A 25,147-nucleotide genomic window follows, 5' to 3' on the forward strand; every position below is an offset into this window, starting at 1 on the left:
GAGGGAACACTGACGCCGACAGGAAGGCGCGCAGACGCACGGCATTGTGGGATACCTCCCTGTCATGGCGGAAGAGCGAGCTGGCTAACGTTGTCTTGCACTCATCGCGATTGTTTGCTTTCGCACGTTTTTTTTTTAAAGGAACCACGAAGGCGGCGGCTGCTTGGCTTTATTTTTCCACTCCAAATTCACGGACTGTGGACCTAAACTGGGTAAAGTATGACCTAATCATCATTGTTCGGCATCAGCGAGCGAACTGAAAGGTCTCAGCGCGCTCAAGTTGTTAGATAATTACGGCCATGCTAACTCCGCTAGCCCGAGCGTATTATGGTCGTGAAGGCCGCAGTCGCGTCGCAGCCTGTTTTGTTCCCAAAAGGAGTGAAAACTACAAATATAACTTGTGTTATGTGGATAATGCAACTATATAACGGCTTGGTTTTTGTGAAAGTATCGCTAACTTCGCTGGTTATGAATGAGTGTTTCGCGCTAGCTGCAGCCACGCAGGCCAGTTGGCATAAAAAATAGCACATAACTTGTAACCTTCCATTTTCTTTTTTTTTTGCATTGTTGGCTTAGTTGACGGTGCCAGACATGTTCAAATATTACCACGCTTAAACAAATGACATGTATACGGATATGGTCAGCTAATGTGTCACTTTGAGCGTCAATACAACGTATATGTTGGCTATTAGCGCGGCAATGTTATTTATTTATTTTCAAAACCTTAATTTATACTATTCAACATTTACATACAATCTAACAAAACTATATTGGATCCACTTTGGACTAGACTCTCACGGTTATGTTAGATCAGGGGTGTCAAACTCATTTTAGATGGGGGGCCACATGGAGAAAAAAATCTTCTCCCAAGTGGGCCGGAGGGTAAAATCCATATAATTTAAAAATAAAGACAAATACAGATAAATCGATCAATGTTTATTTATATAGCCCTAAATCACTAGTGTCTCAAAGGGCTGCACAAACCACAATGACATCCTCGGTAGAGCCCACATAAGGGCAAGGAAAACTCAAATCCAGTGAGACTTCGGTGACAGTGACTATGAGAAACCTTGGAGAGGACCGCATATGTGGGCACCCACCCCGGGGGGACCGAAAGCAATGGATGTCGAGTGGGTCTAACATAATACTGTGAAAGTTCAATTAGGGCTGGGCGATAAAGATAGGGTGAGAAGCTCTGTCATCCGGGAGGAGCTCAAAGTAAAGCCGCTGCTCCTCCACATCGAGAGGAGCCAGATGAGGTGGTTCGGGCATCTGGTCAGGATGCCACCCGAACGCCTCCCTAGGGAGGTGTTTAGGGCACGTCCAACCGGTAGGAGGCCACTGGGAAGACCCAGGACACGTTGGGAAGACTATGTCTCCCGGCTGGCCTGGGAACGCCTCGGGATCCCCCGGGAAGAGCTAGACGAAGTGGCTGGGGAAAGGGAAGTCTGGGTTTCCCTGCTTAGGCTGTTGCCCCCGCGACCCGACCTCGGATAAGCGGAAGAAGATGGATGGATAAAACAATAACAATATATATCGCGATAGACATGTGATCAATAGAAAATGGGGTCGATAGAATGTTCGATAATTTCACTGAGTTCTGTTAGAAAAAAATTGGAAGAAACGCAGATCCTAAACCGCACGGCATTCTGGGGGGTGTAGGCAAAGGAAGGGCTTTAGCCTCTCGACCTATCACGGCCGGCCTGAACCGCAAGGCATTCTGGAAAATGCTAACAGGGAAAAAAAAAAAAAAAAGCAAATTGATTGATACTTTTATTAGTAGTGTGGCTCCGAAATGACAACACTGGCTCGGTTTCTTAAAGACGGGCTCTTTACTTGAGTTTAAGCCGTAAAAACTACAGGACAAGACATGAAATACAATGGGTTTAGAAATAGTTCAGTCCCAGGCAAACAAGGTACCACTTCGGAGGTTCTTGGGCAGCAAACACTCCAGTGTTGTGCAACTACATGAGCGTACACAAATCAAACCAATGCACTCCACAAATATACAGAACATTTCAACACAATATGACAAATACCTTGTTCAGCTAGTCAAATGTTCCCGCTGCTGCTGATGGCCCAAAGTCCTTAGCATGTCTGCAACTCCAAACACCACACCAAATCTCGCGAGAATAGCGGTGTGACAAAGAAAATAAATTGCCCCTTTTATCGTAAACCAAATGTGTCTTATTTACAAAAAATATAACATGACTTCAGAACCATAATAATTTACAACAAAAAATGTTAACCTTTAAAACAAAAAATATTAAGTGTAAGTTTTCGACAACACTTACAAGTAGATTGCACAGTTCAGTACATATTCCGTACAATTGACCACTAAATGGTAACACCCCAATAAGTTTTTCAACTTGTTTAAGTCGGGGTCCACGTTAATCAACGAAACGGGAATATGAGTGCGGCAGCACGAGAGGAAATTGTAAATAAAAAAGGAAACGTCACGTTACCAGTTTGGCCGTATTTTGGATTTTTTTAAGTCCGATACGAATCAGAGTAATACTGTCTGCAAACTTTGCAAGGTCGTCGTCCCGACCAAGTCTTGGAACACGACAAACTTATTGTACCAGCTGAGCCGCTCCCACCCGCTGGAGTACAGCAGCAAACAGCCACAACATCAGCCGGTGCAAGTGGAACAGCACCGAAGCGGCAACAACAGACCACCATGGAGAGGTACTCGGCAGCAGTGCCATACGACAAACATTCAAAACGTTATAAAGAAATAACGGATGCAGTGGTGTATCAATTAGCGAAGGACATGCTACCGCTCAGCATAGTTGAGAAGTCTGGGTAAGCATTTATTTAATGTCAATATTTGCACATCGACCAATATTTTCATTTTTTTTGACTGTTTTTCTTAATGCTGACCTCGTTCTAAAGGTCAAAGGTTATATTTAAAATAAAAGTATTTAAATTCAGCCTTTTTTCTCCTGGTCTTTATTTAGAATAGTTTTTTTTGTTTGTTTTTTTTATCAATAATTATGATATGAAACACTTATATCGTGATTAATTTTTTTTGTCATATCGCCCAGCCCTAAATTCAATCCATAGTGGATCCAACACAACCGTGAGAGTCCAGTCCAAAGTGGATCAGACACAGTAGCGAGAGTCCTGTCCATAGTGGAGCCAACAGGAAACCATCCCAAGTGGAGGCGAATTAGCAGCGCAGAGATGTCCCCAGTCGATACACAGGCGAGTGGTCCATCATTGGTCCCGACTCTGGACTGGACAGCCAGTACTTCATCTATGGTCACAGGACAGGACCCCCTCCGCAAGAGAGAGGGGGACAGAGGAGAAAAAGAAAAGAAACAGCAGATCAACTGGTCTAAAAAGGGGGTCTATTTGTGGTTTGTTTAATAGTTAAAACAAATTTACATTATTGCAATCAGTTGATAAAACATTGTCCTTTACAATTATAAAAGCTTTTTAAAAAAAATCTACTACTCTGCTAGCATGTCAGCAGACTGGGGTAGATCCTGCTGAAATCTTATGTATTAAATGAATACAGAATCGCTTTGAATCGGAAAAATATCGTTTTTGAATCGAGAATCGCGTTGAATCGAAAAAAATCGATATTGAATCGAATCGTGGGACACTCAAAGATCTGCAGCCCTACTTGTAACCTTACATTTTCTATTTACATTTTTTTTTCATTGTTGGCTCAGTCGACGGTGACAGGCATGCACAAATATTACCACGCTTAAAGAACTGAAATTTATACGGATATGGTCAGCTCATGTGTCACTTTGAGCGTCAATACAACGTACATGTTGGCTATTAGCGCGGCAATGTTTTTTTATTTATTTATTTTCAAAACCTTAATGTCTAACAGGGGTCACCAACCTTTTTGAAACCAAGAGCTGCTTCTTGGGTACTGATTAATGCGAAGGGCTACCAGTTTGATACACACTTAAATACATTGCCAGAAATAGCCAATTTGCTCAATTTACCTTTAACTCTACGTATGTTATTATTGATAATTAATGATATTTATGTTGGTAGAAACACTGATCATCTTAATGATTTCTCAAAATAAATATATATTTTTGATGACATGTTTTAAATAGGTTCAAATCCAATCTGCACTTTGTTAGAATATATAACAAATTGGACCAAGCTATATTTCTAACAGACATATCATTATTTCTTCTAGATTTTCCAGAACAAAAATTTTAAAAGAAATTCAAAATACTTTGGAATAAGATTTAAATGTGATTCTACAGATTGTCTAGATTTGCCCAAAATATTTTTTTAAAATGTTTAATCATAATAAGTTTGAAGAAATATTTCACAATTATTCTTTGTCGAAAAAACTAAAATGAAGAATTAAATTAAAATGTATTTATTATTCTTTACAATAAAAAAAATAATTCACTTGAACATTGATTTAAATTGTCAGGAAACAAGAGGAAGGAATATAAAAGGTAAAAAGGTATATGTGTTTAAAAATCCTAAAATCTTTTTTAAGGTTGTATTTTTTCTTTAAAATTGTCTTTCTGAAAGTTATGAGAAGCAAAGTAAAAAAAAAAAAGAATTTCTTTACACAAGTGAAGACTAAGTCTCTAAAATATTTTCTTGGATTTTCAAATTCTATTTGAGTTTTATCTCTCTTAGGATTAAAAATGTCAAGCAAAGCGAGACCAGATTGCTAGTACATAAAATAAAAAATTAGAGGCAGCTCACTGGTAAGTGCTGCTATTTGAGCTATTTTTAGAACAGGCCAGCGGGCCACTCATGTGGTCCTTATGGGCTACCTGGTGCCCGCGGGCACCGCGTTGGTGACCCCTGATGTATAATATTCAACATTTACATACAATCAAACAAAACTATATTGGATCCACTTTAGACTGGACTCTCACGGTTATGTTAGATCAGGAATGTCAAACTCATTTCAGACGGGGGGGCCACATGGAGAAAAATCTTCTCCCAAGTGGGCCGGACTGGTAAAATCACGGCAAGATAACTTAAAAATAAAGACAAATACAGATCAATCAATCAATGTTTATTTATAAAGCCCTAAATCAATAGTGTTTCAAAGGGCTGCACAAACCACAACGGCATCCTTTGTAGAGCCCACATAAGGGCAAGGAAAACTCACCCCAGTGGGACGTTGGTGACAGTGACAATGAGAAACCTTGGAGAGGACCACATATGTGGGCACCCCCCAACCCCGCCCCCCTCAACCGACGCACGGAGGGGTGGGCAGGGGGTTGGGTTGGTGGTAGCTGGGTGTATAATGTAGCCCGTAAGAGTTAGGGATACGTGGGATTCTGGTATTTGTTCTGATGTGTTTATGTTGTGTTATAGTGCGGATGTTCTTCTGAAATGTGTTTGTCATTTTTGTTTGGTGTGGGTTCACAGTGTGGCGCAAATTAGTAAGAGTGCTAAAGTTGTTTAAACGGCCACCCTCAGTGTGACCTGTATTTCTGTTGAATAATGATGCCTTGCAGTTTCTAACGTGTGTCTGCCTCATTAAACAATTTCTGGGTTGGCAAGCTATTTGTACAAGCTGTAGAGGGCGCTAGCGGTAGTGCCATCATTGTACGTCCTTTTTATTGTTCAGAGGGTGAACACCAGCGTACATTCCAGAGAATAATAACTCTGAAATTCGGGAGTCTCCCAGGAAAATTGGGAGGGTTGGCAGGTGTGCGGCATTCATATAAAACTCGCGGGCAGCACTAACATTAAATTTTCATCTTAAAGTGCGGGCCGCGTGTCTGAGACCCCTGGTTTATACATAACACAAAGCAAAAAAACCTCTGTATGCAGTATTATTTCATTATACATTTCAAAAGAGTTATGTGGCTCCCATTGTTTTCTTTACTTTGTGAAACGGGTCAAAATGGCTCTTTGAGTGGTAAAGGTTGGCGACCCCTGCCCTAATCAGAGCAAAGTATTTTTGGTTGAAAAAAAAGAGATAAGTAAAGTACAGCACTATGTCATCAGTTTCTGATGTATTAAATTGTATAACAGTGCAAAAAATTACTCATTTGTAGTGGTCTTTCTTGAACTATTTGGAAAAAGGATATGAAAATAACTGAAAACTTGTTGAAAAATAAACAAGTGATTCAATCAAAAATAAAGTTTTCTACACATAGAAATAGTCATCAACTTAAATTGCCCTCTTTGGGGATTGTAATAGAGATCCATCTGGATTCATCAACTTAATTCCAAACATTTCTTCACAAAAAAGAAATCTTTACCATCAATATTTATGGAACATGTCCACAAAAAATCTAGCTGTCAACACTGAATATTGCATTGTTGCATTTCAATACACAGTTTATGAACTTACATTCATAATTTGTTGAATTATTATTCAATAAATATATTTTTCAAGGATTTTTTGATCTGTTGCTGTTTTTAGAATATTTAAAAAAAATCTCACGTACCCCTTGGCATACCTTCAAGTACCCCCAGGGGTACGCGTACCCCCATTTGAAAACCACTGAAGTAAATAATACTAATCAAAACTAGTACAGAACCGGTTTTAAAGAGGACAAACATCGCTATGGGGTTGTAAACTTAATAAAGCAACAAAAGACGGATGCAAAATACATATATGTGTATAGTACCAGTAACCTTTACACTAACTAAATGTTCCTTTTAAACGGTCATGGTATTATTGTGAGGATTTTAATATTGAAATACCACGTTATTTATAATACTGTTATACCCTTACCATGGATTGAGTAACGTGGACCCCGACTTAAACAAGTTGAAAAACTTATTCGGGTGTTACCATTTAGTGGTCAATTGTACTGAATATGTACTGTACTGTGCAATCTACTAATAAAAGTTTCCATCAATCAATCCTTATTATTATTATTTTTATTTTTTTCCCTCCATCCTTTTTTATCTCTAGTTATCATTACGTACATGTATTGTTGCATTTGAACAACTGCATTGTTGATAATAGAGGAAAATTACTGGTAGTGTTCATTATTAATAGCGCTATTTCTATTGGTATTTGTAATGCTTCATTCAAGATTCAAGATTTTTTTATTGTCATATGCACAGTTAAACAGCCAGTTTGCTGTACAATGAAAATTTTACTTTGCTAGTCCAACCTTCAACAAGTCACACGGTACTTAGTTAAAAACAATAATTTATATACAACGCACAGTAAGTAACATAACACTATTGCACATTCTGATTGACAGTCAACAGTATAAATATGGAGGTGACCTTGGGTCACAGCAGCAGTTCAAAGTGTCTTTAGTGATCAAAGGTGAAAAGTGTCTACAGTGATGGTTCACAGTTCGGGGGTGGTCAACGTAGCTGTCTTTTGTTCAAAAAGACAAAAGTAAAAACATTGTCTTTTCTGTATTATTTATTTCGCTATCTGCTTCTTTGCTATGACTTTTACCATCATATTAGTACATGTCGCATGTGCTGATGATGTTGCTCTATTGTTGTTGTTATTGTTATTGTGTTGCTGTTGTTGTTTTTGTCTCTCTGTCTAATCCCCCTCTTGTCCCCACAATTCCCCCCTCTGTCTTCCTTTTTTTCTCTTTCTATCCCCTCCTGCTGTGGCCCGGCTGCACCAAATAATAATATAAATACATTTAATAAAGTCAAATACAAATAAGGCAACAAGAGAAGTATCCTACACTTCTCTTTTGTAAAGTCAATTTGAACAACCGATACGGGCATCTACATCAACTATATGATTGGCCCGAGAAGCTGGACAGGGAAAAACAAACAAAAAACACTCTTAGTGTTAAGGGATTTATCAATATCAATCCATCCATTTTCTACCGCTTCTCCCTTTTGGGGTCGCGGGAGGTGCGGGAGCCTATCTCAGCTGCATTCGGGCGGAAGGCATCGTACACCCTGGACAAGTTGCCACCTCATCACAGGGCCAAAACAGATAGACAGACCACATTCACACTCACATTCACATACTCTGGCCAATTTAGAGTTGCCAATCAACCTATGCCCAGGTGCATGCTTATAATCAATCAATACATTTTAAGTTTACTTATATAGACTTTAAATGTCTCAATGGGCTGCACAAGCCACAATGACATCCTCGGTTCAGATCCCACATCACGGCAAGAAAAAACTCAACCCAATGGGAGCAATGAGAAACCTTGGGAGAGACTGCGGCGCAATGGATGCCAAGTGTATACTGTTAATAATGTGAGAGTCCAGTGTATAGTGGGGCCAGTCTTTCACCGCACCTATATTTAAAATATATTCAAATGACAAGAAATCCAATGTTTTTGTTCATGATGCAAACATTTCTTCACCAAAAAAGAAATCTTTAACATCAATATTTACGGAACATGTCCACAAAAATCTAGCTGTCAACACTGAATATTGCATTGTTGCATTTCTTTTCGCAGTTTATTCACTTACATTCACATTTTGTTGATTATTCAATAAATGTATTTATAAAGAATTTTTGAATTGTTGCTATTTTTAGAATATTTAAAAAAAATCTCACTTACCCGTTGGCTTGTCTTCAAGTACCCCCAGGGGTACGCGTACCCCCATTTGAGAACCACTACTATAGAACAATTTTAATTGATTAGTCTTGCCTTGAAGTGCTTTTAAATTATTTTCTTGTTGTGACAGACACTTTCGAGACACCCCAAAATTGAATTACAGTACTATTGAGAACATGATAATTTTATGTTGGGACAAGCGGTAGAAAATGGGTGGATGGATGGATGTACTGTTTCTGTTTTCATTTATCCTATATACCACTCTTTGACAACTAATTTTTTCGTTTTTTCCTCTGTCACAAACTTCACAAGAACTCTTTGCTTTTGTTAGCTCTGCACACGTGTTCCTGTGCGCTTACTGCTACTCCTACTTGGTAGAACAGGGAGCTTGTTGATTAGATTTAGCACTGTGGCCACCTAACTGCAGACTTTTGTATCATTCTAACATGAATACTGGCGTGTAAACACAATGATCCACTATTTGAGAAACACTCTTAGTGTATATTATATGGTTAAGTACTATGTGGAATCCCAGTCTTTAAACATGCTGCTTCTTTTACTTCTACCTTTGTGCATGTTTTGTTTGGAATAAGAGTTACTAAAATGCTGCAGAACAAACCCCTGATGTTGAACTGTAATATTGATCTATCACTAAGGCTTATTGTATTAGCAAGTTTTTGTGAAAGCTGCATTCATTGCCCAAAGCAAGTTGCCATTTGTTCGAATAAATTGCTGAAACCCTGGCTAATTGTAGATTCATTCTTTTTTCAGTATTGAAGGAGTAATACCTGTTTCCAAAAGCGCCTGCAACAGATCAAATGGAGTGTGCAGTTGATGTTCCAGCTGGTAAGTGATAGATGTTTTGCCCTGTTTTGTTGTTGCCGAGAGTGCTCTGTGTGTATGCATGTATATGTTGTCTTTTCTTTGTCTTTTTTTGGTGATACAAATCCAGCTGGTGAGTGATGAATGTTTTGCCATTTTTTGTTATTGTGAGTAGTGTTATTTGTGTGTACTTCTGTGTGTGTGTTTTATTACCTTCGTTTTTAAAAATATATAGACTTTATTTTATTTTTTGAGACTAGTGGTAGAAAATGGTTGTGCGGCGTAAAGATCTTTGTGTTGCCACTTGTCTGTGCATGAAAAGTGCAATAGAAATAAGTTTTGATTATATTAGAGTTCAATGATAATTATTGTTGTGTTTTTCCCATTGTAATAAGTCCATTTTATTGCATTTCATATAATGGGAAACACCTGGTTATGTTCAGGTGAGGACGAGACAACAGAGAAAGACGACGTAAATTCCAAGGAAACGACTGAACCACCCCACAAGAAAAATAAGAAGCACAAAAAACACAAGAACAAGAAGAAAAAGAAGAAGAGAAAGGGTGAAAAAGATAGCAGCTCCGAGTCCGGTGCGGAGTCAGAGGCAGAACCAACACCGTCACCAAAACCTGTTCGGACTACCAGAGCCAGGTCAGATTAAATTCTGTTGACTCACTTGCGATTTGTTTTTGACGAAATAATTTATTTTGGGCTTACTCCACTCAAAAAAACGGGCCTTTCTGCTAAAGGAGGGTTGCATATGACGTCACATCCGTATTTCTTCCTTGCGGCTTAATTCACACGATGGTCAAGCAGCCCGAGCGTAGCATTAAAACAAGTAAATATAGAGTTTGAGCAGAAAATGCCATATTGCTGTTCTGTTCTTGGGGGTTCCAATCGTTTAAATAGAGATATAGGAACCAGCTAGTCCTGAAATAATTGGTTCATAAAAGTAATAAAGTCAGGGGAAAAAACGAAACTATATTGAAAGAAATGGCTCTTGAAAATATAAGTTTCATCATCTTGTGGAATACAATTGGACCGCTTGTGTCTGCAGCGATCTCTTTGTAAAAGGTTTTTTTGAACATTGGATTTGTTTGAAAAACTTAATGTGATGCAATGTAGCTTATTCTCTACTATATTAGTAGTGTTTGATAGCAGAACTAAACGTAAGAAAGGGACAACAGAGTTTTATTTTTGCTTTGCCTAAATATAACCATAAAGACCTGGTTGTGCAAATAAATTAACATCATGTTAGTCGTATTAATAAATATTGTGATTGGTGGTAGGGCTAGACAATATATCGAGTTTGTAAGATATATCGATATATTTTTAAACATGATATGAATTAAGAAAATATTGTAATATCGATATAATTTATTTCACGTGAAAATGACCAAACATCCCTAATTTGTTGTGTTCCTTGAGTCTCCCCGCTCTCCCCTTCCTCCTTCCAAGACGTGCTGGCACAATAAGAACATCCATTTGTTTACAATGATGTGTCACGATTGGTTGAGATTAAGGCAAAACATTAGGGTCAGGCCTATCAGAGGCAACATAGGGCGGGTCATGGAACCAGATAGGGAAATCACAACAGACATCCCAAATGACGACAAGAGAGTTGTAGAAGAGAAGAGGGAATTTTCAAGCGGGGATTTATATATTAACAAAACTATGTCAGAGGGATTCTCTTCTTTAGATTTTTCTTTTAGCGATGTAGACGACGTCCAGGAAACCCACAATGCATCAACTTGGCCACATTTGGACAAATGTATGCGTCAGGATAAAACATAAATTTGAGTTGTTTACCATGTAAGCCCAAATGAAAACAGTTCTCCAGTTGCCAAGCCGGACAATTAAGTGAAGTCACTTACTTGTGACAGTCCATTACATCATCGACTGGGAATTAAAAAGTGCCTGCCTGCAAATGTTTTTTTTTATCTGAGTTTGATACATTTTGTTTTATTTGCACAGCTATGTTATTTATTTAACATAGAAATAATATTTTTGTATTTTATTAATGTTATGTAATTCTTTGCTACTTTAAACAGTTTCTTTTATGTGCTGGTATTACACATCTTGACTAACTGGGTTAATAAAAGTGCCACTGACTGTTTACAGTACAGTTATCATTCACTTCAATTTCAGTGAATCTCGCTCAAAATTGAATATCTTTAAATGTATACTTTCACCGGAAAATATATCAAAATATATCTCGGATATAGAGTTTATGTGAAAATATATGGATATACTTTTTGGTCCATATCGACCACCCCTAATTGTTGGGCTGATCCACCATATTTTTGTAGTCGATATTCATAACAGAAACTAAAAGCTTAGTTGTGTAGGAAAGCCAAGTGCTTTATTCGACACAGATGACTACATTATAGTGTCTTTGATGATACTTCCTAGCATCAATAAAATATCCCTAATAGTGTTTATAAGATAGATGAATAAATCTGTTGTATGCTCGACATCACTGAATCTGGATATCGCTGACAAACATTGCTGAACAACAGGGATAGCTCAAGCTAAATAAGTACACATAATATGAACTTCACATTATAAAAATTGCAGACATGAATTGTAGATTAGACTAATATTTGTAGCAGGAATTGAACTTCAAACAAACATACTTTTTCTCATTAGCGTCGTAATAAGCAGCTCGGCTCTCGTTATGTCAATTAAATGCGTTACTTACCAAAGCACGAATAATTCCAAATTTGTTTTACGGATTATTGCTGAATGTGTGGACCCCTTCAGATGTAAAGACATGTTGTGTCTTCAATCTTTTGTTCTGTAAATACTGAGTGTGTCAAATGAAGTAAAGTTGTGGCGATCAGTATTGTCTTGATAATGACAAATGTTTTAAATCCATTTAAAAAAAATTATTAAGAATGTATCAATCCACTCCATCCCTTTTTAAATATTTTTTTCATGATCGCTTATATATTTCCCTCTAAACATTTCAAAATATGCCCAAATTTTCCCGGATTCAGGTAAATAAACAGTAGCCTAATGGGAACATAGACGTGCCCGGATGTGCTTCTAGATCACGTGATTGCAACCCACCTTCTAGGGTCCTTTCTTCTTCTCGGTGAAAAAGTGGTCCCAATCTTTCACTGTAATTGTTGTTAATGTGACAGTTTACTAGAATTTTAAATAACATTGCATTTACCTTACTATAATATTCAGATGCAAAACATTTCAACATTGACCTAAAAAAAAAAATTAAAGACCTGAAAAGAGCAAAGAACAGTCATGAAAGTGAGACGACTGTGGTCTCTCGGTTTTTATTACATTCAAAAGGTCAGACTAAAACGGAAGCAATTTTACGATAAGAAATGATGTAAATCCAATAATTTTAACAACCAAACATACTAGCACATTTTTATTAGGGATGTAATGGTATTAATATCTAACGGTATGATATTATGATGGTATTGAGGCCACGGTACAATATTGTTGTGGTATATGCTCCCCAAAAAGATACCGCCTGCAGAGTTTCCGCAGTGTACCATAAGCACACATTTTAACCCCGGAAAAAGACAGCACGCTTTGCCGTTCTATAGGCACTCCTGCTTGTTTCGTGAAACTCGGAAAGGCTCCCGCACTGATGAACAGACAACAATTACCACAGCGTGTTGCATGGCAAACCTGCGTTGGAAATTATCGATTTTCGGAGACACGTTAAGCATTAACCATACTCTTTTCTTAACCGCCACCATTTGCCTGAACTGTAAAGCTGGTTGCTAACAGGGGGTTGCTGGCGGAAAGCCCGGACAAACCGTTACAAAAGTGGAGTTGCCCATAATACAGACAACCATATCATTAATCGTGCACCGAGGGACCCTGTATCCCTCCATCTTTTAAAGACACGCCAAAATAACGTTAATTTTTTATTTGTCCATGGACATACTGTATGTCCTAAATATACCGTGAACAGTACAATGTATGTGTATTATCTTATTTTTTCACTTGTTAGCACTTTTTAATATATATGTTATTATATATATTATTTATTTTAGTTATCCCTTTGTCTTTTGTACATTTTGTTTTATTATTAATACAATATTTTTATAGTTTCATTTTGGAATGAGAGGCAAGTTCACCTACTGTTTGTTTAAAATAGAAATTGTAATAAAATATGTTTTAATTAACAGCAAATAATTGTGGTTCTAATATTGATGAAGATAATTGTGATTATTATTTTGGCCAGAATCTTGCGGCCCTACCGCAAAATATAATTGATTCTAGGGCTGGGCGATATATCGATATATATGATATATCGCGGATTTGTCTCTGTGCGATATAGAAAAGGACTATATTGTAATATTCGAGTATACGTTCTCACGCAGGACTTTTAGCTGCGGGCGTACACTTCAGGCTCTCCTCGTTCTTTCCTGTGTCTCCTCGCAGACAAGCAGGCGCACATTCGTCACAAACTGTCACGTCACATACACGCCCTCGCAGGGCAGAGAGCTAGCGGCATGGCTAACGTTAGCTGCTAACGTAGCTGCACGAGAGAAAGATGCTGCGGATCTGGTAACAATTCCCAAGAAAAACAGCAGGGTTTCCATCGTCTGGCGGTGGTTTGGCTTCAAGTGGGAATATGTCGAACAGACAACCGTAATTTGTCAAGTGTGGGGGGGAAAGCGTTGCTATAAAAAGTAGCATTACTGCTAATATGTAGCATCATTTGAAAAGTCACTCGCGAGAGAATGAAGATAATTTCATAACCATAGTAACATACCACATAGTAAAGGATGAATACTATTTGATTTCTTATTATTCAGCTCATTTTTATTTGACACTTAAAATGTCTCTGACAATCTTGCAATTTATGTTTTGGAAATGACTTGAATGTTTGTGCCATTGCTTAATAACTTTAATAAATATACTTTTGGTCAATTGATTTAGTTATGATTTTCCTCTCTGCATGAAAGTTAAAAAGTAGCATATATTAATGCATTATGAAGAAGAATGTTTTAATGTACACACATAGAATCATCATACTGCTGTGATTATATGCATCAAGTGTTCATTCAAGGCCAAGGCAAAATATCGTAATATATATCGTATATTGCGATACGGCCTAAAAATATTGCGATATCAAAAAAAAGGCAATATCGCCCAGCCCTAATTGATTCCAATAAATGATGATATTGCGGGTAAGGTTGATGTTCGAAATTGGTTCTCCCGGTTGTTCGATAAGAAAAGAACCGATTCCATGGACTCTAATCCCTTTTTGAGAACCGGTTCCTGTTATCAAGGCCACTACAGTAAAGAAAAAGAGTTGGTTCTTTAATCGAATCCCTGGGAACGAATCCCTTCCCAGGTACAGGAAATGGCCTGTGGGACCTGCAATGTTATGCCCATTTGTTTTTAGAATCTTACTGACACCTTGTGGCGATATGAAAATACTACGCGTCATTAGTTTGGGCACTTCCGGGTTAAGACAATTGAGACGTAGACAAGTTGTGTTAGCTCTTACGAGCCTTGGAAAAGACAAGTCTGTAAGTTAACTGTTTAACTGGTTTATTAAGGTCGAAAGTGGTTAAGTTAGATACTAAGATGTTTATTGAAAAACGATTTTTGTGCACTGTTTCAATGGACGTTTTTAGGACTTAAAATGCCTGCCAGTCGTGTATTTCCACCATCGAAATAGTTTCAACACTTAGAAGTATTTGTTTGATGATCGTACTGTATATTGGTGTGAAGCTAATATTTACATATTGTTTATTACATTTCAGTATGTTAATTCAATCACATAGCTTATACATTTGTTATTGTGTGTATTTCAGTTTAAAAAAACAGTCCAGTGCAAGACAAAAGTAAAGATAGATAAACAACAATAAAGAGCCTGAATGGATTAATCTGCTTTGGATTGTTTGTTAGCTGTCCGCCAAGCTGTATAACCTCAACACATACAGTGAGGGCAGAACAGGCAATATGCAATTATTGCCAGGCTTCGCTCTCATGTAAGGGGGAATAATTGTTGATTTATGACTGTGGTGTTCTTAGTGTCATAGTGTGTGTAGTTAGTATGTTCCAAAAGCAGCAGAAGTGCACTTTTTGGAGAGCTGTATTATTTTCAGTTTTGTGCCCAAGAGACTTATTTTATTTAACACTATATTATTATTTTTACTCCTATAGTGATCAGAGACAGGTTGTTTTTGTGTTACTGTATGTGTTTGTTTTTCAGAAAAATCCCTCTTAATATACATTTGGGTAACAACAGTCATATATTTTTTTAGGGGGGTAACAGTCAATATTTATTTATTTTACTTTTTTCTTATGAAATAAAAGTGAGCTTTTGTTAAACCAAATATTGTTTTTTTCATATACAACAACCTATCTGGATTTGATAAGAGAATCGATAATGAATCGGTTCGATAGGAGGATTCGATAATGGGCTCGAACTCGATAAGTTCTTATCAAACATCATCCCTAATTGCGGGTTATTTCAGAATAATTATTCACTTAAAACAACAATGTGTTGGTCAAACAAAACTAAAATAATGGTTGTTGGAATTTTTAAACTTACATGGCTTTGTTTTTATAGTGCAAGGCTGGCAGCTGTGACAAAAACTGGAGATCATGTTGGGCTGAAGGAAGACAAAACAGGTATGTAATTAAAAAAAATATAAGGATATCTCACTTTCTATTCTTAAATATTGTTCTCAAATGTAAAACAATCTAAGGAAATAGAATAAAAAGACTCATTAATTGTCTTGTCAGATTGTGTGGACAAGGAGGGAGATACAAAATCTAAAAAACACAAAAGACATGCTGCCAAGAAGAAGAAAAAGAAGAAGAAGAAGGATGAAAAAAAATCCCAGTCACGCTCCTCGTCTGATAGCAGCTCAGGCTCAGGGTCTGAGTCTGAAATGGAGGCACGTGCAGCAACAGGTGATAGCAAAACCTCCCCGGCTGTAGTACCTGGCAGGCATGAGCCAGTGACCAGAATGTCAACAAGAAACAAACGAGGTGAGGAGAAAGAAGTTCTAAACCTCATGCTGAATCCTGAACCACCTCAAGTGAAAAATGAGAGCATTGCCGATGTGGATGTTTCCCCTAAAGCAGAGAAGACCGCAAACGATAGTCACACCAATGGAACAGAAAACGATATCAGACCGCCATTGCCATGTCAGGATGAGATAACACAGACAGCAACAATTCAGGTAAAGGAAGAAGCCTGTATAGGTGATGGTAGTTTCAGCCATGAACTTCCTGATATTATTCCCAAACAGGAAGGTAATGCACCCAAAGATGAGCCGATACCGAAAGAGGATTCAAATGTAATGCAGCCAGCGACTTTAAAAGAATCAGATTCACCAAGATCAGAATCTCCCAGGTCAGTAGCGGGCCCGGACATTAAGCGGTCTGGATCACAACATAGTCGGTCACCATCACCAGCTCTTCCTAAGCAAAATAATGATGGTCAAGCTGCAGCGACAACGGAAGAACCACCTGGAAATTGTTCAAGATCAGCCTCAAAGGACAAAAAATCTCCCACGCCTCTAAAAAATCGTCAGTTGTCTCGCTCTGTCTCTCGGTCTCAATCTCCTAAACCAAGGAAGAAGAGTGTCTCCCCATCGTCTAGGTCTCCTAAGAAAGCTAGACATCAATCACGGTCTAGCTCTCGTTCCGTTACCCCCAAGAAGAAGGCATTAAAGTCACCAAGGAAATCAAAGTCTCCAAAACGTCCAAGGATGTCCTTGTCTGTGTCCCCAAAGCGACATAGAAGTCCTCTGTCTCCAAAAAGAAGAGTCTCGAGATCACCAAAGCGTAGCGGGCGCAGGTCTCGTTCTAGATCTCGATCTACAAAGCGAAGCCGGAAAAGGTCGGGGTCCCGCTCACGAGGAGGCTTGAGGCGCTCCAGGACCCGCTCGCCCAGACGTGGCGGTGCAGGCAGTAGGCGCTCACGGTCACGCTCCGTTATCAAGGCTCGTCGCTCCAGATCGAGACGCCCTTACCGCCGCTCCAGGTCGCGTTCCTTGGCTAAACGTGTTGGTGGCAGACGCTCAAGTAGATCTTTGTCACGACATAGGAGGTCACCACCTCCAAGATCCCGTCGCTCACGCTCCCGATCTGCCCGCAGGAGCAGGCGGTCTCGATCACGTACTCCTATAACCTACAAACGTCATCGCCGCTCGAGATCAAGGAGCCTCCGTAAACGGACCAAATCCCGAACCCCTACATCTCGCTGGCGCTCCAAATCCAGGTCCCCGGTTAGACGGCGCTCTCGGTCCCCAGCTAGGAGAAAGCGGTCTCCACCACCAAGGTCTAGCAAACGCTCAAAATCCCGCTCATTGCCCAGAAGGCACCGCTCAAAGACGCGTTCACCACTACCGAGCCGAAAGAGGTCCAAGTCTCCAAGGATCATCAGCAGAAGGTCCAAGTCAAAATCTGTTTCTGTTGGCTTGCACAGATCCAAGTCCAGATCCCGGTCTGAGTCAAGCGATAGGCCGTCTGATAGCTCGTCCCCTGCCAGATCCACTTCAGCCCTTCCCATTGAGGAGAAGACATCCTCTTCTCCACAGGCAGAGCAACAACCAACCCAAGAACTGACGGCTGCAGAAGATGAAGTGGTTTATCCAGCAGGTCAGTTATTTTGTTTCTTACATCTAAAAGAAATGTTCCTAAATATGAAAGTCTGCCGTGGTGTTGGATTTACCCCAACACCGCTACTTCCCCCTCAGCTACAAAGAATGGAATTGTTAAAAACTGTTTTCCTTGTAGTTACTACAGGTGGTTGGAAACCTGTGACCTCTTTCGGTCCTCCCAGTCCACCTGCTACTATCTCTATGGATGAGTCCCAGGAGCCACCTGAGGAGCCACCTGAGGAGCCACCTGAGGAGCCTGTGGCCGTCCCTGAAGAAGAACAGGAGGAACAGGAGGCGGCAAGCTTATCCTACGAACAAGACGTTTCTGACTCTGGCGCTGAGGAGCCTGGCCCTGAGGAGCCTGGCCCTGGGCCGACTGGCTCTGATGGTTCTGAAAGGTCAGGCGAAGAGAATGATTCTTCCTTGCCTGTAGAAACAGAATCCGAATTCCAGAGATGTTCCTCTGGTTCACCTTCTCCTACAAGGCAGAACAAAGAGCTCTCACGTTCACCTACAAATATAAGAGAACCTTCTCGGTCAGCTTCGCCTCGAAAAAGGTTTGTGATTTGAGTATGCAACATTTTTTATGTGCTTAAAACTCACAATAGTTTTTCAATGAATACAAACTGTACTAAAATGTGACTCGAGTCAAAGATGAATACATGTTAATTCAGTACCCATGCCTCATATCAAACTAGCTGTGACCCAAATACAATGTGTCTGTTGTTTTCAGGTCCAAGTCACCAGTCAGAAAAAGAGAATCTGTCTCTCCGCTAGAAAAGAAGAAGCGTCGCTCAAAATCGCGGAGTCCTGGTCGGCGTAGAAAATCTAGCCCTTCTCGCTCCAGCACCCGACGCAAGCGATCCCGTTCCAAGTCTCGAACCAGGGCACGCCGATCCAAGTCTCGCTCTCAACCCCGCAAGAAGCGATCCCGCTCGCCCAACGCCAGAGTGAGGAAAAGATCCAAGTCCACTGACAGGAACAAGAGATCGCGGAGCCGCTCATTGGCCCGCAAGAAAAGGTCTAGGTCAGGCGACAGGGGTAGGAGGTCCAGGTCTCGCTCATCTGAGCGGAGACGGCGATCAAGGTCGAGAGGGCGAGGGAGACGTCCAGCTCCAGTGTTTCGCAGTCGCTCCTTTGATAGACGAGACAGATGGAAGAGGGAACCAAGTCATTCTCCAGTTCTGATTTTACGCAAACAGCGCCGTTCAGGATCACGGACACGGCGTAGCACTAGCAAGACTCCTCCTCGGCTTACGGAACTTGGTAAAACTTTTTATGTGTTCACAATTAATTGGCACTCATTTAATTAGTTGTTTTTTTGGGGTTATCTTTCACTGTATGCATTCCTTGTCTTGTGTCTCACCTAGATAAGGACCAGTTGTTGGAGATAGCCAAGGCCAATGCGGCTGCCATGTGTGCCAAAGCCGGGGTGCCAATTCCTGAGAGTCTCCGGCCAAAAGCCATCCTTCAGCTTCCCTTGCCGACCCCGTCACCCAGCCCGCTATCACTTCCTCTACCTTTACCCCTCTCCATGGGCATGGGGATGCCAAATATGGGCAATTTAGGTCCAATGGGGTTGCCCACTATTCCAGGAATGCCCAACATGTCCAACATCACCATGAGTGCGGCCATGGCAAGCATGACTGCGGCCACTATGACGGCCGCCTTGACCAACATGGGTGCTTTGGCGGCCATGCCTCCTATGACCCCACTTCCCACTATCACCAACAAACCTCCTCCGTGTCTTTTGCCGCCAACCCCATCCCTGAACCTGGACCACATCGAGGAAGTGAAAAGAAAGGTCACGCAGCAAGCTAACATCCATACCATAAAGGAGCTGACAGAGGTAAAGAATGTTACAAAACTGGGCAATTTTTGAGCATTTTCACTAAACTGTCTCTTCTTTTCTCTAGAAATGTAAGATGATTGCAAACAGTAAGGAGGAGATGGCTATTGCTAGACCGCACCTCTCAGATGACGAATATTAAAGAGTTTTCAAGCGGTCAAGGTAAAAACTGCAACTTTTCCTCTTATAGATGGCGTATGCATTTCAGTAAAAAAAAACTTTAAGAAAGATATGTATTTATGTTAGTCGGGCTGCAGCTCTCGATTATTTTAATAATTGCGTAATCTCGCTATAGCTTTGTTTGATTAACCGGATCAAACACACTACAGCATTTTTTAATAAAAACGGTTGAAGTGAACTATTTTTATTCTTGCTATAACCTTCATTTATTTTGTAATAGATGCACATCAACATGAAATTGTCCTTTTAAAACCTGTACATTAATAAAGATTAAAAACCCCTCAACTGTTCGCGGCCACACCGATCACGGCACCTATTGTTTGTGTTCTGACATATGACTTCTTCCCGGAAGTGAAAAACAGTGGTGGTCAACCAAGCCAAGATAGATGTGGTCCAGCAAGCCGCACGCTAACTCTGCGTACGCAAGGGGCCTAGATCTTCCTGCAAAAAGCAGATACGTACAATGGAATAGATCCATCTCCTTTATCAAAAAAGATTTCCATCCATCCATCCATCCATCCATCTTCTTCCCCTTTTCCGAGGTCGGGTCGCGGGGGAAGCAGCGTAAGCAGGGAAGCCCAAACTTCCCTCTCCCCAGCCACTTCGTCCAGCTCTTCCCGGGGGATCCCGAGCCGTTCCCAGGCCAGCCGGGAGACATAGTCTTCCCAACGTGTCCTGGGTCTTCCCCGTGGCCTACCGGTCGGACGTCCCCTAAACACCTCCCTAGGGAGCGTTATAGCTCGGTTGGTAGAACGGCCGGGCCAGCAACTTGAGGGTTGCAGGTTCAATCCCCGCTTACGCCATCCTAGTCACTGCCGTTGTGTCCTTGGCAAGACACTTTACCCACCTGCTCCCAGTGCCACCCACATTGCTTTAAATGTAAAAAAAATGAGATATTGGGTTTCACTATGTAAAGCGCTTTGATTCACTAGAGAAAAAGCGCCATATAAATATAATTCACTTCTCAATGTGGAGGAGCAGCGGCTTTACTTTGAGTTCCTCCCGGATGGCAGAGCTTCTCACCCTATCTCTAAGGGAGAGCCCCGCCACCTGGCGGAGGAAACTCATTTCGGCCGCTTGTACCCGTGATCTTGTCTTTTCGGTCTTGACCCATGACTATCGGTGAGGGTGGGAACGTAGATCGACCGGTAAAATGAGAGGTTTGCCTTCCGGCTCAGCTCCTTCTTCACCACAACGGATCAATACAACGTCCGCATTACTGAAGACGCCGCACCGATCCGCCTGTCGATCTTACGATCCACTCTTCCCCCGCTCGTGAACAAGACTCCTAGGTATTTGAACTCCTCCACTTGGGGCAGGGTCTCCTCTCCAACCTGGAGATGGCACTCCACCCTTCAAAAAAGATTTGTTAAGTGATATCAAGGATTGTGCGTCGGTCGCATTCTCAGACATGTCAAACTAACTGGTGCTCCAGATGCTATTCTACACGACAAAATGGATGAAAACGTGGAGGTGTACAACTTCTTTGTGCGTGACTGGGTCAAGGACATTTATATCAAGACTCTCAGATAAACATGCATCGTCCTTGCTCGGGTAAGGTTGCATTTCATGATCTAACTTTGCATCTACAGCCATGTTTGTCGAACGTGCTGTTTTTCCTGTCTTTATCAAAATATAACTATAGAGCTCAACATTGTGTATGTGCTAAAAGCTTCATTTATGATGGCTGCATTTGGTACAAGCTCTTAGGTATTGCTCACATTTGCTTTCTTTTTTTTGGACTCTCCAAGTTGGTGCTTTTCTAAACACTCGTAGAAAGAACAAATGGTTTTAAGAAATACAAATAATATCAAGATAATACTTATGGGAAACCTTAAACTTTAAAAGTATATCAAACAAACCTTTAGCAAAGTGATCATTGCAAACATGTGCATTCTTGGACTGATGTGTGTGCTACCTTTCTCGTCGTCGTCTTTCGTAAAATTGTAACGTCTTCCGCCCTTCTAGAGGAACTGTGAAAGAACATTTATCCTTATTGCTATTTGAAATGTTTGTACAGATGAAAACAATGCAAGCATAGGACTTTTTTTATTTTATTTTTTGGCGAAAGTCAAAATGGCGCCTAGTACCCAATGAGAATAGACACTGGCTTGATCACCACACGTATTCAATGAGTCAGATGTGACGTCATATGGCACCCATCAATACACCACCGCTCTCATGTGCACTCTGTTGCAGAGGCCGGGCGGAAAACACGTCCTCGGATTGGGTACTCCATGAGGGCTGGCTTTTGTAGATTTTTATTGCGTATACTCATTAAATAATTACAATGCAGCAACAGAATATAAATAGTTTTTTTTTTTATTAGATTCCAAAAAAACTTGTTTTTAACAATGCTTTGTTAGGGAAGAAATGAATAAATATGCTCTTTAAAAACTTCAGTTTAAACTAATCACCGCCTCTGTTTGATGCGGCCAAGTTGTCCTCTCCTTTTTGGCCCTTCATCATCCTTCTGATGCAGCCATGTTGTCCTCTCTTATTTGGCTCTGTTAAATCAGAATTGGTCAACAATCTGACATACAATCAACTGCATTCTCAACAGTCAAGTCATCAACATTTTTTTATTAGGACCATCTCTGCCTTTGAAAAATGTGTAGAATGGACTATATCCTATTGAATCATGAGGTGTTATGCCATTCTTCAATGTATTATGTTTCTGCTATGTCGTAGTAGTGGTGTAGCGGTATTGTAGATACCGTGGTTTTGCGGTTTTATAGTCTTCACACACAATAATGCTGTGATGCATGACGGCATCAAACAAAAACTTGGCGTGTTTTTTTCTGGCGTCTTAGCGTTGGCCGGGTCTGTAAATAAACTACATCTCTTGGAATTCTCTACACAGCGACATGGTGGGGTGCGTGGAACACTGTAAGCAGGAAGTGAAGTGTGTTGGTAGTAGATGAGTAGTTGTTTTTTGGACATTTCCTTGAAAAAATAATCAATCTATTCATACCTATTTGAGTTATGTCCCTAAAAAATACAAAAATTCTGGCAAAAACATAACCTCTTTGGCAGAGGTAAGAAAGTCTGCGTTCTGCAAAGCAAAGGCGTGCCACTTTTGTCTTGAGCGTTTCCAAGGCGACACAGGCAGCTGGTTATGTCCCAGCGCACAGAGGGAAATCGCCAACAAAAAAATTGTAGACGGTAAATAGGAGTAAACTGATAAGCAACTTGATGAATGCAGTCCAGCTGCATTCTGGCGGAAGGCAAGATATACCTTGGACAAGTTGCCTCTTCATAAACTGTCACACAGAAAATATTTTTGAAGCCATTGAAGCTAAACATCATTTTGTAGGGTATTTATATTATTTAAAGTTAAATTATTAGTTACCTTTTTTGAGAAACGGCATTTTTCAAAGTGATATGAACATGTCCACTGTGGAGGACATTGCCTCTCAAAAAGTAAAAGCTGGAAGACACTAAGGTGAATATTCTCGTCTTACACTGGACGTTCATGTTGTCAATGTAAAGACACTCAACTGTGAGGTTTTTTTTAATTATTGTTTGAAACAGTGGATGTTTAGTGACAGTAATTTGCACTTAAAAATACATATTTGTAGTATGATTAGCACATTTTACCTTTACATTTGTGTTTAGTTACAGTAAGTGAGTTTATCTCAAACATTTCTGGCACTTCAATTTAAACAATATGGCATTTTTTCTGTTGGAAATGTACCACAATAAAAACATTACCATGGCCTTAATATCGTCATATCGTGCCGGGGGATTTTGATACCATTACATCCCTATGTTCTAGTAATGTATACTGTACACAGCAGTGTCTAATATAAAGGCATTACATTATTCTGCACTCAGTTTCGCCCCAGTGGCTTTAAGACAAGATTCATCAACAATCAATTCCACCCAATCAGCAGAATCACCCATCCCTATTGAGAGGAAATTGACTGTCATCCATCCCCCTCACCCTAGTTTCTTACTTAGACCTATTGGAATTGATATTACATGTAGTATTTTTTTCTCTGCAGGCTCTCTCACTGACTAAAGGTTAGACAAACTTTGTGAAGATACCGTTTTCTTCTTTGGGAGCCACTTCACTGACAGGAAAATACAACAAAAGCCTTTTTCAGGACAAAATGCCCGCTGTGTAGTTCCCTTTTGTTGGAGGTCAGGTGACGTGTCTGAGCCTCACACAAAGTACAATAGAAGAGCATCTTAGTTGGTTGGCCTAGCACCATCCTTTCCTCCCCACTCTGCTCTCCATAGTTTGTGCGAGTGGGTCGCACCACTGAAGAAACCGAACACATCGACCTGTGTATGACTATAGCGTGAATGTGAGTGTGTGTAAATATAGTGATTTTCACCGACATCCCCTCAAGTGTTGCTGCTTAATTCAAGCAGTCACTGTTGTAAAGACTGAAACCAAACGTAATAGTTGTGCAACGTTTGTTTTTGTAAAAGATTTGTCTAAATTGGTTTTACTTTTATTGCTTTCTTTCTTTAAGTGGACTCTGCTTCCTTGTTCTGCTGTATTCCCTCTTTAATCTTTTGTCCTCCCCCTTGTTTTTTTTTTTTTAGCGGATTAAGTTTCTGTCCATTAATTGACACAAGCTTGGATAAAGTTGCAAAAGGAAACCTCATGTTGTGAAATCTGAGGTATTTGGAACGATGTGGCTGCAAAACCAGAGAGGAGCACACACAAAACATGACAAATTCAATTAGTTCTGCCCTGGTTGTGATTATCTTTCTTTTAAAGCGGCAGCTAAATTTAACAGGGAGATGCAGGCTGAGAGGAAATAATTCATCATTTTACATCATGTAGGACTTCTTATTTGGAGGGGTGCCATGAACAGCTTGAAACATCCCTAAGTCCGACTATTGTTAGTGTATCAGACAATCACCTCCTGTGTGTGGAGAGTCATTGTTGCTTATTTGAGCTGCATCTGCATAATTTCAACTACGGTTTGGGTCATTTCCATTTCCTGTGGTGGGTATCGGAGCCATCCACTCGCAACCAGGGCTATCTTAACCGGATGGTATTGTGAAGGGTTTTCTCAGCACATAACTCAACTGCTCCTCCATCGTCTTTGAATGCCTTTGAGGGGATTTTAAAACGTGGGGGGAAAAACAGGAAAATGGCATTTTATGATTTACATTTTATTTTGGTCATTTAAATAAGACATTGCTTGCTCTGTATATAAATGTGTTGATGATTATTAAAAACCTCGATGATCTGTTCA

General features: G+C 40.2%; 1 protein-coding gene across 4 annotated transcripts; it reads left to right on the forward strand.

The window, feature by feature from the left end:
* The first annotated feature begins 34 nt into the window (after window positions 1-34).
* sona (SON DNA and RNA binding protein a) lies at window positions 35-25,147 on the forward strand. Of its 4 annotated transcripts, none has more exons than XM_061880126.1 (11): window positions 35-212; window positions 3,048-3,207; window positions 9,240-9,314; window positions 9,734-9,941; window positions 15,856-15,917; window positions 16,032-17,897; window positions 18,036-18,456; window positions 18,633-19,165; window positions 19,270-19,748; window positions 19,816-19,910; window positions 23,936-25,147. In XM_061880126.1, exons 3-10 carry the CDS (start codon window positions 9,287-9,289, stop codon window positions 19,888-19,890), a joined length of 3,672 nt encoding a protein of 1,223 aa, XP_061736110.1. In that variant the 5' UTR covers window positions 35-212; window positions 3,048-3,207; window positions 9,240-9,286; the 3' UTR covers window positions 19,891-19,910; window positions 23,936-25,147. The 4 variants fall into 4 exon arrangements, with proteins under 4 accessions (XP_061736110.1, XP_061736112.1, XP_061736109.1 ...); XM_061880128.1 differs by lacking the exon at window positions 3,048-3,207 and having other exon boundaries at window positions 16,032-16,474; window positions 16,544-17,897; XM_061880125.1 differs by lacking the exon at window positions 3,048-3,207.

Source organism: Nerophis ophidion, linkage group LG19 (assembly GCF_033978795.1).
Source record: "Nerophis ophidion isolate RoL-2023_Sa linkage group LG19, RoL_Noph_v1.0, whole genome shotgun sequence".
Lineage (NCBI taxonomy): Eukaryota > Metazoa > Chordata > Actinopteri > Syngnathiformes > Syngnathidae > Nerophis > Nerophis ophidion.